The sequence below is a fragment of the Mus pahari genome, chromosome 22 (genome assembly GCF_900095145.1).
Source record: "Mus pahari chromosome 22, PAHARI_EIJ_v1.1, whole genome shotgun sequence".
In the NCBI taxonomy this organism is placed as follows: Eukaryota; Metazoa; Chordata; class Mammalia; order Rodentia; family Muridae; genus Mus; species Mus pahari.
In genome coordinates, this window is record NC_034611.1 from 16,221,301 (window position 1) to 16,239,152 (window position 17,852).

General features: G+C 39.7%; 1 protein-coding gene across 5 annotated transcripts in view; it reads right to left on the reverse strand.

Annotated features, from left to right (window-relative positions):
- The window catches only part of Tox (thymocyte selection associated high mobility group box), a 302,005-nt gene that overhangs the window by 12,620 nt on the left and 271,533 nt on the right, over window positions 1-17,852 (reverse strand). For all 5 annotated transcript variants that reach the window (XM_021222066.2, XM_029533315.1, XM_029533314.1 and 2 more), the window contains one exon: window positions 11,197-11,277. In XM_021222066.2, the coding sequence (XP_021077725.1) occupies window positions 11,197-11,277 (81 nt within the window). The remainder of the gene's footprint in view (window positions 1-11,196; window positions 11,278-17,852) is intronic.

The window sequence follows — 17,852 nt, forward strand, 5'->3', positions numbered from 1 at the left end:
TTATTCATCGTACACATATACACACATACATACACACATATACACATAGTCAAACCTACTGATCCCTTCTGGTGTTTAGGGTTGGCCACTTGGAATTGGGTAACCTATCAGGTGGCTCGTCTCTGGGGAAATGGCTCTCTTTCTCTTCCTTTCTCAGCTCTCTTAGCAGCCATTGATGCCTATAGCTCTCCATCTAGCTTTGTGAAACTTCCCCCATCTATGTTGGCGAGTTAACTAATGTAATTGTGCAGGTCTTGCTTAGGGAGCCATACTGTTGAGATTCCATGATTTGAGTATCTATGTTGTATCTATAGAGAAGGCACTCCTCCTCTTGTTCTTTGTTCTTCTTGTTCTTTTCTGTTTGTTTTGTTTTGTTTTGTTTTGTTTTGTTTTTTAACACAAGATTTCTGTATGTATCTCCGGCTGTCCTGGAACTCCCTGTAGACCAGGCTGGCCTCAAATTCAGAGATCCGCCTCTGTCTCCCAAGTACTGAGATAGAAGGCCTGTGCTACCACCGCCTGGCCTCTGGTCATGGCCCTCTTCTCTTACGGTCTTACCACCCCTCTTCACTTGTGTATAGGGGCTGTGTTGCAGATGTAGCAATCAAGGCTGGACACACCACAGTGACCTTCTCTGACATTTGACCAGTTGTGCATCTCTGTAATTGCCTCTGTCTACTTCAAAAGTGGTTTCTTTAATGAGGAGTGCAGGCTACATTTATCTGTGTGTATAAGTATTTAAAATACATTTGGAAACTATACTGATGTGGGAAAATGTCAATGGCAGATTCTCCATTAGAATCTGACTTTTGAGATACAGGTAATTGCCTATGTTTGAAGAACCAGGGGTGATTTCTTCCCCTATTGATCATGCCTTAAGTTCAATTAGGCAGCTTCTGGTTACTGTTCAAACATTAGTGTCATTACGGTAGCACGAGGGCTATGTTGTTAGGCCGGTTGTTGTGGTATGTAGGTGTGGATCTGAACAGAGCATTCTCAAAAGGAGAAATAAAAGTGGTAGAAATAGCTTTTAAAAAGTGTTCAGCATCCTTAACAATCAGGGAAGTACAAATTAAAACTACTTTGAGATTTCATCTTATGCGAGTCAGATGGCTAAAATCAAGAATCCAACTGACAACAGTGCTAGTGAGGATGTGGGAGGAGAACCCTCATTCACTGTTGGTGGGATTCCAAACTGGTGCAATTCCCAAAAGTCTCACAACGCTAAAGAGACCCCCCTCCAAATGACTCAGCTATACCAACCTTCGGAATATGCCTAAAGGCCTTGACATCCTACGGCACAAACACTTGCTCAGCCATTCCCATTACAATATCTAGGATCTGGAAACAACTTAAATGTCCTTTAACTGAAGCATAAATAATATAAATGTGGCAATATGCACTGTGGGATACTATTCAGCTATAAAGGAAAATGAAATTATGAAATTTTCATGTAAATGGATGAAATGGACAATATTACATGACATGACAGATAAACACTGCATGTATGTTATTATTTGTGGCTCCTTGCTCTGAGCCTTACATTTGGTACATGACCAGATGTGACCTCAGAGGCTAGGGGTTCAGAGGTACCATGGGAATGAGGGTGAGGCGCTCCAAAGAGGGGGATAATAGCACACACATGTTTGTCATGAAAGGAAGGAAAGAAACACGGTGGCAGGGGGTGGTGGTGATGGTAAGGATAAAACTATGGAGGGAAGGGAGGAATAGTAATACAGAGGAAGTGGGAGGAAGGAGGGAGAGAGAAATATCACTAAATCACTAAATACACTGGAAGAAATAGGGAAATACTATTTTATAAATTTACTTATATATATATATATATATATATATATATATATATAAAATGCTTATGTGTGTATGATGTGTTTGTATGTGTGTTGGGGGAGGTTAGAGGGATGTATGTCACACAAAGACATAATGCTTTCCTGAGTCATCGACTATGACTATGAATGTCATAATACCAGGCATGGAAAACCTCCCTTTGAGTTGTTGATCAGATAGGCTACTGCCACTGCCCTCCATTGTCTCTTAGATCTTGAAGGTATGAATTCATTGCTGAAGATAACACACACCTCTGGGATTCAGGACTTGGGGGAAGTGATCTGGAACTGACTGAAGGTCCCTCCCCATGGAAAAGCTTCCAGAGTAAGGGAGGTCTCTTTTCCTCATGGATAATTAAGTGCAAACCATTCTTTATAAGACATTTATCTTCTTCACAATAAAGATTATAAAGACTAGCCAGCATCTAAATCTACTTTGAAATACCAGGAATGTTTACACCCCAGGGCTATTGTTTTTTTCAAACTTGAGATTTCTTAGAGAACAATTAATAATTGTTAACAATTAGAGAACAATTAACATGCAATTTCTGACACAGAGGGAAACTTTTAGGAAACTACATTTTTTTTTTTTTTAAAGATTCTCTTTCTCTTTACTTTGTAAAGAGTTGAGTTTCACAGGCTAAATAACCTGTTGTGCCATTTCTGTATCCACCACAGATGCCCAAGCATGCATGCTCTCACTGAATTACTGTTGAGCCACTTCTGGAGCTACTGTAGACATTCAAGTGTAAGTTCTCTTAGTAAATTGTGTTTTGACTAAGATGTCCTGGATGAAGAAAGAGATCTTTTAAGTTTCAGGGACCTGGTTCTCTATGACTCACACAGTTAGAACAGCTCAAATAATACATGTGTGTTGAATAAATGTGTGACTGGATATTCTTGGGCAGTGCTGCACACAGGTGCTCTTGTCTTTGTTGAGATCTCTTACCTACACACATCTTCCAGCTTCCCCAGGGCTGCAGAAGGATCTCAAGACTCGCAACACCCTCTGTATGTCAGATTGTTTTTCTTTGTTTTTCTACTTTTCATGCTGTTCTTGTTCAGATACACTACCCTTCAGCTTCATCATTTTTAAAATACTTTTTAAACTTCTTGAGATGATAACATATCATTTCCCCTCCAAGCCTTTCCATATATCCCTTCTTTCTCTCTTTCACAACTATGCCCTCCTTTTCCTTAATTGTTGATGCTTCAACACATATATACAACCTGCTCAGTTTGTATAAGGGTACATCTATGTGTGATTTTAGGGTGGACGATTTGGTATTGGATAAGCAATTAGTGTGCTGTTGTCTTGGGAAGACCATCTCCTCGTTCCTTGGTTGCCTGGAGTTCTTTGGGATTTTTAGACTCATGAGCTTCCCCCTTCCACATTAGCAAGCCTATTGCATCCATCCTTGCTCAGGACAAGTTTGGGCAGCCACAGGGTTCCGACACGGGTGCTTGCAGTGTCCCACCTAGATGTGGAGAATTTGTGCCTTTATGAAAGTTCAGTCATTTAGATGGGGGACAAGGCAGCTTTTAACTCCATTTATGATGAACTATTAATTAGACCAGTAAAACTTCTGTCCATTAATTACAGTGACTTGTTTTGGAGATAGGTAGAATACATTCATTTTAGATCATAAATAATCATGAATTCATAATCTCACTAAATGGAAATATGAAGAAATCATAAATTTACCATTCCTTCGTTGTTCTTCCAATGAAAATGCAAAACTCATCCAACAATTCTGCCAATCAGTTGCACTACATGTAACTACATATACCTGCCAACTAGAAATAAGAATTGCTGTCTCATGTGTTAAGTAACTTAAATTTGTTTCAGATTTCAACCTTTCCATTTTGCAGTGTCTCATGTTGATCATCTGACAAACATGGTGTTATTAATGTAAATTGAAAATCAACCAGAGATTTTGATATTTTTATAGGAGAGATGTGTTCTTTAAATTTATTTTTCCGTTCTGGGGTTTGGATGCAAGACCTCATGCGTGTCAGGTAAGGGCTCTACCTCAAGCCATGTCTGACCTGCTATTTACTGTTGGTTTCTAACTATGCTCTCTTTCCTCTTGTATTTGAACCACAGGATATGGATGACATCTTTAGGGAAAAGGGAAAGCTGGTATCTGCAGAAACATTTGGGCCTTATGTTGGAGACTTCCTTGGAAAATGTGCAAGATGTACAAAGGATATAACACTAAATGCCTTAAGAAAGTTCTTATTAAGCAAGTTGATGATCATCCAAGAGAACTGCATTCCCATTTACTTTGTATAATGAAAATGATGCTGCACAGTGTATAAATGCCTCCATTCTGGCAATGGTGTGTGCTATAAAAATGAAAGATTGCAAAAATAATTGTTATTTAAAATAGCAAAGTATAAACACAAGACATAAAACTCCGGTGGAAGCAATAATATAAGAGTTGCTGGACCAAATCAAATTAATAGTCCATCTAATTTGATTCTTGTTTTCAGTACTGACCAACACTTGATGCATTGAAAATTAAACAAAATTTATGCACCTCCTCTATTGTACATTGTTCCTTCTGAGAAGCAAATCCTTCCTGGCCTGAGCAGGTGATTAACTTATACCCTGAAGCATGAGATTTTATTATCTTTAAATCACAATCTTGGCTCAGAGCTTCAAATTTTATGTTAACAGTTATAAAATGATCCATCCCATTTTCAAACTCACACTCACTATTTGTCTCAATAGCTCTCCACAGCATTAATGCTGTAAGTTTATCTCATTCTCCAAAAAAGAAAACATTTCTTTATTTCTAACTGAAACTCCTTTAATTGAAACGGGGCTTTGAGTTTCTTTATTATTGATAATAGCATCAGAGAACTTAATTAATTTAGTTAAATACCATTCTGTCTTATATTTTTTTTAAAGAAGTGTTTTCACTGTCCTTCCTAAGCTTTTCTAAGGAAATCTCTTTGGATGCAGCACTAGTAAGAATCTGTAATAGCACTACAGCTAAAAGTGAAATGGGCAGGATCTGAGATGCTCACAGGACTAGATAGCCCCGCATTTGCATCTGTAAACAGGCGAGTCTGTCTCCAACAAGGTGAGAGGTGGGGACCCATACTGAGATTGTCCCCATCCCAAGACTCACTGTGACATGCCCCCTCATTCAAACACTCACCACACACACACACACACACACACACACACACACACACACACACACTGACAAACCCCTTGTGCCATCTAGTTTTTTTGCCAACTTCACACAAGCTAGAGTCCTTGGAGAAGAGGGAGCCCTAGTTAAGATAATGCCTCTATAAGACAGGGCTGTTGCAAGCCTGTAGGGCATTTTCTTAATTAGTGATTTATGTAGGAGGGTCCAGACCCTTGTGGACTGGTGGTCCTGGGTTCTATGAGAAAGCAAGCTTAGCAAGCTAGGTGGAACAAGTCAGTGAGTAGCATCCCTCTGTGGGCTCTGCACCAGCTCCTTCCTGCCTCTAGATACGCAAGCCTAATAAACATTTTCCTTTCCAAGTTGCTTTTGGTTGTGGTATTTCATTATAGCAATAGCACCCCTTTTAGTAAAAATAGTATCACAAGTACGATGGGTGGTTTCAAGCAACTAACAAACTACTTTTCCTTGTCACAGCACAGACACCCAAATACTCTCTCGTGAGCTGGCATCGGAACTGGCTTCACATCCACTGAGGTTGCTGTCACAGGAGATATTCTGTTGGAATTCTCTTCAGAGTCTGGAGGACACCATTTTAGATAGCCGCACACAATTCTTTTGCCTTTTGATGGTGAATTCAATTTTTGGAGCTAGCTAATAGTGAGTCGAAGCCAAAGCTGTGGGTTCTATCTTGGTGATGTCTGGAGAAAAGAATGATGTGTGAAAATAGTGTAACAAGATTGATTTTCTAGAGTGGCTCATAAACTTTTCCTGACTACAGTTCTAAATGGGAGTTTCAGAAAAATCTCTCAAACCCTGGGAGCAATAAAAAAATGAGTTTCTGGCCTCCCAAGGTGACTTTTTTGAATGCAACACTCATTTGGGGAATATAAATCCTGGTCTATGTGGTGAAATGAAACCACTTCCATTGCTTTAAAGTTTTCTCTATTGCTTTCAACATAATGATTTAGACTCATGTCTAGGAATTTCTGAGTCTATGGAAAAACTATATTTCCTTAAGATGTATTTAATATCCCAACTCAATATGACCTTCCATGGTGAACAACCAAGCCAGAACAAACTGCACTCTCTTCGTGGTCTTGACAGGATTTAGGGAGCCCAATTCAGTTTAGAAGACAAGAACAAATATATTTTTGTTTATGTTTAGAACATTTTAATCTTTTAATGGGATGGGGGCAAGAGAAAAATATTTAAATATTTTAAATATTTAAATTCAAATAATTAAATTAAAATTAATATGTTACTTTTTCTCACCTCTAGAGTATGTTTTTAAAGAGGTACCTTTGCAAACAAATTGAAACTATGGCTCAGCTATCTTTTCTACCACACAATGGTTCTTTTTCTACTCCTGTGTGTACTTACCAATAATATTAAAATGTAATTACGAAATCATTTATATTAGCTAAGAATATCCTTTGCTCAACATCCTAAACCATGCAACTGAGTTTTAAATTAAAAATTATTTTATCATGGTAAGAACACAACACAAATCTACCCTTTTCACACATGTTTTTAAGTGGATAAAAAGTCACTACAGGTCTAGCTAATTCATCTTCCTAGCTGGACCTTTATGTCTGTGGGTTAGCAATCCCTCTTTCCCTTTCAGACACTAGCAATCACCCTTCTCATTTTTAAGTCTACGGGCATGACTACTATTCTATACTATGGGCATGCAGTTTACATACTATACTTAAACTATAAGTGGAGTCATCCAGGACTCAGTCCTTATGCCACCAACTTATTTCATTTAGCTTATTGTCCACAACTGTAACATTAAATTACCCAGACTTCCTTATTTTATTCTGGAAAGTTTATTTAAAAGGTCCTGTGATCTCTCTTTACTACCGGAGTAAGCTAAGCCTTAAACCTCTAAGTAACTTCCCAAAGACAGATGTGCAGGAAGTGGTAAGCAGGATTTGAACTCAGGTTCCTTTGTTATCTCTTTGTGGTTGGTGGGTTTTCTGCCCCCTCCTCTCCCCACCGAGACTTTCCTAGATTGATGGTGGTCCACTCTATGAAGTCCTCTAACACAGTTCCTTTAATGACATATGGAAACACAGATGTTGAAGGTACCTCAGAACCCCCTTTGGCTGCTTAATCGCTGCCTTTGCTTTTGTTTTTTAAGTTTTTCAAGAAAAAGATATTGTTATATCTTACACTTTGAGACTTCAACAAACTTTAAAACCCACTATCTGATTACTCTCTTTTAAAATACCCACTTATTTGATCTATATTCATTGTAAGTGCAATGTGGATAACCCCATTTCTCTGCCTAATGCCCTGTGTGGGCTCAAACATCCCCAGGTCTTTGGTATTCAAGTGTAATCAGTGTCAATCCTCTCTTCTCTAGTACGATCTTTTCACCTCAGGCCTTCCAGTAATTTTTGTCTTTCTTTATAGCTACTTTTAACGTTATAAATATGAGTATATTAGTGCTTAAAATCCGAAATTCTGGGAGTTTCCTAGCACTGTTTGCACACAGCACTCCCATGGAAGTACCCAGCAATTCTGGAATGCCTGGACAGTGTTGTGGCTCTGTCACTGCCCAGAATGACTAGGTAAAATACCACCCACTTGGAGCACTGTGATACTGGGTGGGGGATCCCAGCCTTGAGCGTATCTCTGTCCCACAGTACTCTGGTAAGACAACATGGTGTTGAGCACGAACAGCCTTCCAGAAGCCAGCCTTGTTTGAGGCAAGGTAGCACCGCCCTTGGCTGTTAAGAGGTTAGCAGCTGGTGTCGATTTCTTAGAAAAGGGTAAGAGGCATTGGTTTGCAAGGTAAGACAGACTTGATAGCCACTGAGGGTAGAGGGAAACCTAGAAGCCCCTTAAGGAGACTACTGGGTTGCAGTCCTTGACGTCAATACCACCCGGTCCCCAAGGTAGGCAAGACATTAGACTTCTTAGGAGTGAGACACAACACTGCAAAAGCAAGGGGTTATGATGTTCAACAGGATCCTGTAGAAGTGTCTGTGGAGAGGAATTGCTCTTGAGGGGTCACTCGGCAGCAGGGAGCCATTTATATTTATGTTATCATGGGGTGGGGGGGGAAATTCCAAGGATGCATTAGGATGGTCGTTTTGAAGTTCAGAGGTGAAAACAGTCACCATTATCCTTGGCCTTTATTCTTAGGGGTAGATTTCAAATTCACTCAAGTCTAGGGCCACATTAAGCAACACGTGTATTGCATTCCACGTCATACACCTAACTTGAAGACTAAAGAGTGCTATTGCCACAGTTCAGGTTCACTGGCATTTCTATTTCTGATCATGTTCCGTGAGAAGCAGCTGACTTTAGAAAGCAGCTCCAAGTCATCAAGAGTACCAAGAAACATTCCACAGGGACTTGCCTGTCCATGTTTGTCTTTCAGCACCTTCCAGTGAGCCTGACATGGAGCAGGGTCCGGCAGGCCTGGGCTGGTGCCTGGAGGAGAAACCGCATGCAGTGCAGTAGCAGATTATGTCATGACCACAAATGAGGGAGACCTATAAGCCCAGGAATGCAGGAGAAATACAGGCACTGAACAGAACAGAACAGAACCTGCCTAAGTGAAGACTTCTGGAGATGTGGCATGAAGGGGCTGGCAAGGACCCAAGAGAGCAGATGTGAGACTTACACAGTGATTCCTGGGTGGAATGACCTTGGGGGGGGGGAGAGAGAGAGAGAGAGAGAGAGAGAGAGAGAGAGAGAGAGAGAGAGAGAGAGAGAGAATGCTATCTCATGTCATAACTTCAGGATACTGGGGACTTGAAAGATGTAGGCAAGTGCTGTGTTTATGTCCTTGAGTAATATGGCCCAGAAAATGACAGGAGCCAAACAAAAACAATGCTGCCGTGACACTGGTCATCTCCTTCCTGTGTAATTAAGCCTATTTCACAGAATATAGCCCATAGATTAAGAGAGTGCTTTCTCATAAAGGGAGCTCTTTTAAATCTCAGTTCCCTACTGATACCCATTCATTCAGCCCTGCAGCCCCTTGCCCTGAGAATAAATCCCAGCTCCTTTCATTCTCCCGTATGGTATCCATTCACCGCCTCTCTAATCACTCAGGTCTGGCCACAGCAGCCTCCTCTGAGCTGCTGTCTTTCCTTCCTTTCGGGCATTTGGGGTCTGTAAGGTTAAGTCTTCTCTTGCCTTCAGCTTCAATACCACATTTTCCATGAGACCTCTGCTAATCAGTCTAGACAAGTCTTTACTATGTAGCCTTGGGTTTTGCAAGTCTCAATCACTTATCAGCCCATGCTTTTACAGTGGCCTTCCATGACTGAAACACACACACACACACACACACACACACACACACATATATATATATATATATATATATATATATATATATATATATATATATGTATATATTTTTTTTTACAGGAAGAGTCCAGGTTACTTGTTGTCTCTTCTCTGCTTGGCATAAGGCTACATCCACATGACCATGAAAATTTGCCAACAAGTCCAGGAAGTAGCAAACAACACCAAAAAGAAGATAAGCTGGCTGCCACATGCTAGCATTTTGGAATTATGATTACTTGTTTGTTATTTTTAAATGTATAATATAGGACGGGAATAGAACATGGAAAAAATAAATGTTTAAATTTGAGTAGTCTTTCTTTGCCTTGCCATAATTAAACCAGAAAAGCATTAGATTTTTCCAGTTGGTGCCACACATTCTGGGAGGTAGGCTGTGAATTTCCTATAGTTATGGAGACGGCTATGTGGGCAGGATCGCAGGGGTATCTATCTCTCTGACGCATGGAGACTGAGGCTTTCCTTCAATTTGTATATGTATCATAGAGAGCCATACAAAAATAGAGATTCAACAGCTCCAGCAAAATTCCTGCTGCTAAGGAGAAGAGAAAAAAAAATGTCAGAGTAAGCTGTAAAAAATGTGCTTGGTTTCTTAGATGTAAGAAATAGCAATTTGCAGTGTTTATGCAAATTGCTCTGTACTGAGGGTTGCTGCTTGGAGACTGAACAGGGAGTAAAGCCCGCAGCTAGTGGCAAATCTGATGATGCCTGCTTTGCAAGTGAAGGATGCATGCTTTGAAGTCAGTGGTGGCAATGTGCATGCCACTAACCAAAGGGCTTTGTGTCAAGACTGACACTTCCCATGTTGGTTTTTCTCTCATGGCGAAGCCCTTCAGATGACTGTTCTTGTGTCTGGGAGATGGCCAAGGTCTAGTTTGCTTTGCTGACATGCGTCCTACATGTGATGGGGGCTTCGTTAAAATTTCCTGAGTGCACTCTAAATTCTGCATGTAGACTGAAACGTGAGCTCAGATGAAAATGCACACAAGTTGAAAGGCAGTTAGACAAGTGAGAAAGTGGGGCTGTGGAATGAGACAGTGAGGACGAAAAAAATTAATCTTTCTTCGTAAACAGTAATTTTCCTGCAACACAATCATATGTATTGGTACTTTGCCTTCTTTCCCCCCACCATGCACCAACATGTTCACTATGTATTTTTGTTGATACAAAAACCTAATACGTGTATTTTTTTAAAGGGTTGTTAGAACAGAAATGGATATTTGTAGATGTAAAAAGAAAGCACGTTTTTGTGGATGACCGCAATGAAATCAAGAGCCTGCAGTGGCCACAATGAACAAAGGAATAGCAACCTGAATTGGACAAGCTGCTATGTCAAGTCCTTCTAGATGTAACTGTGTTGTTCTGCAGTCACCCTCCTGAGAACTGCATGAAGGGTAGTGTGTTTTTAGTAACCCTAAACCAAACAGAATCAACTCTTTAGTGTATGTATAAGCAAGGACTAATATAAGATTATCTGAAGCACAAAATATTTTTCAGTACAGTCATTTAAAAACACAATGAAGGGATTCTATATCCTGAAGCCATTATAATGAGACCAGAACTTGAAGTGGGTAACACCTCCTTAGGAAAGGCCCATGCAGTGGAAGGAAGATAGTGTCAGACTGGAGTCAGCCACCGACTAAAATGCGTTGTGTTTGACTGCAAATGAACAACAACACACAGTGTCTTACAAAAGGCCACCAGATATGACTCTGGTCTCCCAGCGATGAGCAAATATTTCCACAACACAAAGAAAATGATGCAGAAATGCTAACATGATCATTTATGCTTTAAAATGACTATCAAAGTCTGCATAAGATGGCCACAATCTGTCGTAGTACCAAACAGTTGCATGTTACCTTGGATACAAGGCTGGCTCTGTATGCTGCTAGCTGCTTCAGGTATTCCTTCTTTGCAGCCTCAGTTTTCTTCTTATAGACCTGTGACAACAACAGAAAGTCTTAAGTTAGACCATGTATCTACTTTTGTTTCAAGGGATGGAAAAGATAAAATGGTAATTATACACACATATGGATAACTATATCATAATATATAGCACTCAAAGAGTATGTGTTCTTCCTAATACAGGTTTGAAAGAAGAATGAAAATAGACTGTTGGAAGAATGAACATTGTAACATTTTGCATTTTTTGAGAACATGTACAAAAGGGTTTGAGTGTGGGAGTACTGACAGCACTGATGAAGGCTTTCTGAAAAACCTCACCCAGAATAAGATGTTCCCATTTGTACAGAAGGCAGGCATTCAACAGTACAGTAATATTCTAATATCTGGTCCATGACAAACATAAAACTGAGATGAAATTCAAGGATGATGTCTCTTATTCGGTAAGAAGGCCAATGGTCAGGCATTGGTATTTGCGGGTTCATCAGAATTTTAAGAGCCTCTAGGCTACATTTCCAACAATTCAGGAGTCAGCAGCAGCAGGCAAGGGTACTCTCAGGAATGGAATGGGGATGGCAAGTGGCTAGGGACACAACCTGCCACGTTCTATCGCCTGTGTGTTATGTCTATTCCAACAGAAACATGAACTACAGACATGGGGCCCTCATAGAAAATTTTCTGCAAGGGACACTGACAGAGGCTTGAAAACAAATGTAAGAGCAGAAGAAACTCATTGGGATCCGACGAGTGACCAGCTGCTGTGCACCAGAGGTCACTGTGGGCCACTTAAACAGGGGAAGAGGCAGGGCAGAAGTGAGGGTAAGCTGGGGCACATACAGGTTTAGCTTCTGCTCTGAGGCTGCGTTTCAAGGTGCCAGAGTTATGAAATCTTTTAAAGTCAGCCCAAATGAACAAAATGCTCGTCAGCATTTACTATGGAAATGAAAATGCATTGGCTCTCTGCTGTGACTATTAACCAGAGTCAGGTCATACTGAGAAGTGACTTAGAATCTGTTGGAGCCGGTAGGTAGGACTGGGTCTAAGGCAAAGCACGTGGCAGCTGGCAGCAGAGGGCAAGGTTCAGATCTAGTGACAGTGGTTGTCTGAGACCAGAATACAATTCTGAGACTCTAGATGTGAAAGATATTATTTATTCATGAAAATTTTAACGCCAACAGCTCTCCAGGTAAACAAACTACTGTGCTAGGATAGCCAGACCTATAAAATGAATGTGATTCTTCCCTTTTAGGGAGGCATGCAGTGTTGACTTTCACAGCTAGCTAGAATTTTATATAGTAAAAACTAATTAAGGTGAGGACTCGTTAATCAGTGCAATATTATCATTTGATCAGTCTACTACCTTGACTAAATAAGAAACTAAAGAAAATTCAAAATCTTATTTAGGAGCTCTGTTATTGTTCTTAGTAAAAAAAAAAAAAAGTTGAGTGAAATACCTTTTGATTGAAGTATAAAAGTGTCACAGATTTACAGGACTATCAGTTCAAATCCAGAATCTTCTGTGGAAAATTCTCAAATGAATACAAATGACAGTTCTGTTGAGTTTTGGCTGCTTTCATTTTAAACATTACGCCCTATATTGGTTCGATCACATTTAGAAGTCAAGTGCTTCTGATCTCTATTGATTTATCCCTTCTTTTCCCTGTGCGAAAGATTACTCTCACTAGTTTTGCCTTCAGCCCATTTCTCCATGACATAATTTGAAAATAATGGCTTTAAGCACACTCTTTCTTCTTATTACCTTAAAGTGGTTCCTGGTAGGAGCTGGAGTGGTCGCTCAGTGGTAAGAGTGCTTACATACCACTATGCAAGTTTGTTTTGAGTCCCCAGGACCCATGCAAATTGGTCCACATGTGACCCTACCCATCAAGCGGTAGAGGAAAGGGCATCCAGAGGGGTGAGTTTGCTGGCCAGGCAGCCCCACAGGAACGGCAAGCTTCCTGTTCAGAAAGACTTTGTCAAGGCAGTAAGGCAGAGGGTGATAGAGAAAGAGACCCAAAGTTCTCTGATTTCTGCAAGCACACATAGAGGCATATTTGTCTACACTTCCATGTGAATGCATGTACCATACACACACACACACACACACACACACACACACACACACACACACAAGCATACACATACACAAATGGTTTTGAGAGGTATTTTCTCCTATATACACTGACATCTTAGAAAAATCTGAAAAAGTATTCAATAAATTTTTAATTTTAGTGTCCTAAATAATTATCTCATATTTTAATTAAAATGCTATGCAGTGCCTTTCATTAGTTAGGGTTCATTTAGCTTTTAGAGGGACTTATAATACATGTTGGCCACTAGACTTGCTCAAAGTATTGTTTCCTAAGTAGCAAAGGTAAGATGGCCTGATTCTAGCATTTCCTGTCTTATTTTCATTTGGTTTCTATTGAAAACAGCATCATGTAAGTATGTTGTGATCCTTTGTTGGGCTGCTGGCAGTAAACACCACACAAAGTATTAACATTCCTGCAATGTGTTGATTAACAATAAGGAGGGGGAGGTGGGTAACTCCCACCCTTCATGCTGAACATAAGGCCTGGTTCCATCCCAGGATCAATGCTGTTGCGGGATACCTGACTAGCATTCAGACATCCCTGTTTCACAAATGGCTCCCCATTGGCTATTGATGATCGGCTATGTCGGGATCACTGTGTAAGTGCCTAAACACCACTTTAGGAAGAGTAAACTCATCACTTCGCATTATGTGGATTGATGGGTCCACACGTTCCCAAAGAGCTGCAGATGTTCAGAGGGAGAATTCAAAGGGGGGTCATTTCAGGAGGTATATTTCTGTAATTGTATTTAAAGGAGGGTAGCCCAGATCAGAATGAGGTTGTCTGCCTGGCAATAATTAGACCCTCTACCTTTGAGAACTACCTAATGGTTCCAGTTCTAAACACTGGAATGTCTCTCTAATGCTGCTCTCTGACGTTGGGCTAGGATGCTGTTTAAATTCTATATTAATGAAAGTGACCAAAGAGAATGATATTCATGTATAAGAATTCCACATGTAGAAGAAGTAGGGCAAATTCTTACTTTAGAAGGGACATTTCAGGATAACTGGTAAAAAGCCCCTGTAAGGTATTTCAAAACTTCAAGTTATAGATGGAGAAAGCCCTTTATTTGCAGAAACCAAAGGGGTTGTGGGACTGTATTCAGTAGTTTATGATAACTCAGCAATCAAACGCACGGACCTGGCCAGTGAGGATGGGTCTGATTTATGTCAAAGTTAAGTTTGGGAAAGACACAGTTTCTCTCAGGAAAGACAAATATTTTAAAGGTATGTGATTCATACAGTAAATATTAGTGTTCTGCTGAGCTACAAAATGGCTTCCAAATGGGCCACAGCTGTTTGAAATAAAGTACAAAGTCAGCCAGAAGAGGATTTAAAAATCATAATATATCATTTATCATTTCCTCAGCTCATCTAAACACTTCTGAATTCATCCTTCCTTACCTTAGTTATATGCTGTGGTTTGTTATTCCAAGAAAGCCACCATTTCCTATCTAAGGATCGCATCTCGTTGGTTAAACTAAAACATGTAGAACAGCTAACCCAAAAATCACATAGATAGACATCCGATAGCAGTTCTGGAGGACGCAAATCCTGTTCATGTGATCCCGTGATTCACTGAATGCTCTAAATATCACTGAGTACATGTGTTTTTATAGGCTGATAATCCCTAATTAAAATCAGCACTTCAACGTCAGTGACTATGACACACTTAACCAGAATAAAAATTCTAATGTAATCTGTCACTTCACTCTTGCATTCTTCTTCCCCAAACAATCTATCCAGCTCAGAGAGAAAAGCAACATCTTAAAAATACTTAATAATTCCCTCTTCCTTTCTTCTCTCGCTCTGGGTTGTAATCTCTAGTCAGTTTACTTCAATGGTTGTTAGAGTCATAAGAAGAAAAGGTGCAAAATCCTTCTTATTCTGAATTCTATTCAAACCTTATTTAAAAACTGACAAGGTGCTTTCTCTTTTGACTAAACACAAATGTATTTTTTTCCACTGCCATTTCTTATTTATGGAAAATGCTTAGCCACAGAATTATGTATGAAGAAGAATAACTTCATCACAATTCCAGAGATACCACTATAGCAATTTCATATATATATATATATATATATATATATATATATATATATATATATATATATATATATATATATATATACCCACTTTCAGAGATGACGTCCTTTAGGTCAGTCAGAGAAAGTGTCTCAGTTGCATGCAACTTGGTCCTTAAACATGGCTACCCATCTATTTTGTGTAACTTGCGCAGCATCTTTATAAGGACACTCTAACTGGAAAGATTTCATAAGGTTGTATTTCGAGGACCAAAAACATTACATGATGTGGCAGAAATCTTGCTACTGATTCCTTTTGAAGACTGTTTGATACACCTGAAGGGTTTTGGTCAGGTTGATGCCATCTGCTCCTGGCTACTAGGGACCAGAAATGGGCAGCTTGGCTTTAGAAATGGCTGCAGAACATATCTACTGATTTATTAAATGAAGAGAACTCACTAAGCACCATGTTGTTAATTAATTACTCTTAACTAACAGGCTGACTCCTATGCGCCTAATGTAGCATGAAGCATGAAGGGCACGGACACCAAGTAGCAGCAAAGTCATGCTTTGGCTGCATGCCTCTTGTCATTGTCATCATCAGGCTCTTTCTTTTGTAGTTCCTCCAAAAAGAAAGCCGCCATGGTGTTATTCCTCCTGTTTCACAGAACAGGAAGCACAGACACAATAAACAATACTGTATGGCAGAATTAGAAGTGAAATCAAAGCAATATGGTAACAAAGATGCATTTGTGTTTGCTCATGGCTCCCCCTAGATATGAAAATGCCTTCAGATGTGCCTTGAAATTCATAACTGCAAGGTCTGGTCTATATCTCATGATAGAAGTCCAGCATTCAGAGCAGTGTCTAATACATAGTAGGTGCTCAGGAAACACAGTCAGACATCAGCAAATGATAGGACAGTATTCTGAGAAATGTGCTGGCAGGTGGTACTGTTATGATGTTGACATAACAGTACGCTTAGCCAATACAGAAGCTACAATGGCATTAGGCTGTATAATCACACAAAAAATTGCATCCTCTAAATTAAAACACACATCAATGGAAACAGAGAATTTGATAGATACACAACTTAGCTCAAACATATGTACAAATGAAGAGTTGTAACAGACTTGAAGGAATGAATATCAACTGGAGTTATCTTCTCATCTAAGCTATGGAAACATTTAAATGAATTATTAACTCTTTCTGTGTATAGATTATAAATATTCAAGTACCTGAATTATACATGTTTATATCCATAGTGCCATGAAACATGTATTGATACACACACACACACACACACACACACACACACACACACACACACACACACACAAATACCCTGGCTTTAGAAGTAAAATATGCTTAACATTTCAAGTTACAATCTAATTGCCCATTTGCAAATTTCTGTGAATATAAACTTTGCTTACATGCTTTGGTCTTTACTATTTTTTTGCTAATTAAACTTTTCTTTATATATTATTTGAATATTGTAATTTTTGAGAATGATTGTTTTTTTCCTTATTTTCTGTTTCTGAGTGTACATATATGAGTACCATGTATTTTCATCATACTTATTCCCCCCATACCCTCTTCATCTTCTCCTTTGTCCTTCCTGACACCCCCTAACAAATTCACACCTTCTTCCTCTATAAGTGTGTGTGTGTGTGTGTGTGTGTGTGTGTGTGTGTGTGTGTGTGTAAGTGCTGCCTTGTGTACTTGGGTATAGTGCTGAGATTTCTGCATGAACAATTGCTTTACCCATCCAATAGCCTATCCAGTATGTTTCATCTTTTAGAGAGTAGGAAACACACCATGTTTTTTATGTAAATTGTTAAGACAAACTTACACCTGTTCAAATGCTATAGTATGGCAGGGTTGTCGTTAACCTTAAGTATGGTTGACATAAAATTCAAATTTTGTCCTAAGATAAGGAGCAAAGTCCCCAGTAGCATTTATGTAGTGGGTGTCTGAGCACCAATGAGGGGTAAATGATTGGATTCCATGGGCTCAGAGAATTTGTCAGCTGCTTCCTAAGTATAATTTTGGCTCTTCATATCCCTGCTGCTTCTAATTTAGCAGGACAGGCTCATAATTGAAGCAAATTAACTATTTACTGTTGCCCCTTCTACCAGGGAAGAAGAAACAGCAGCAGGAAGAAGGAGGAAATGACACTCTTCCCACTTGTCAGATCTGCCCTTATATAAACACATTAACAGTAATTTCATGAGGCGTCAAACATAGGAATAAATACTGAGAGATAAAATAATGAGGTGCTGCTATTGAGCTGAACTGCTGGGGCTAATATCCTTGGATATGAATTATGCATCCCGAAAGAAGGCATATGCTACAGTATTCAAACATGTTCCCTGCAAGTGATGTCTGCTCATTAGGCTGTGCATCTCGAGGTAAATCCACTCTCTTCTTCCACGACAGGACTAGCATTTACAAAAATACACTCTCCAGGCACTCGTGGGCTGCGGTCCCCCCCCCC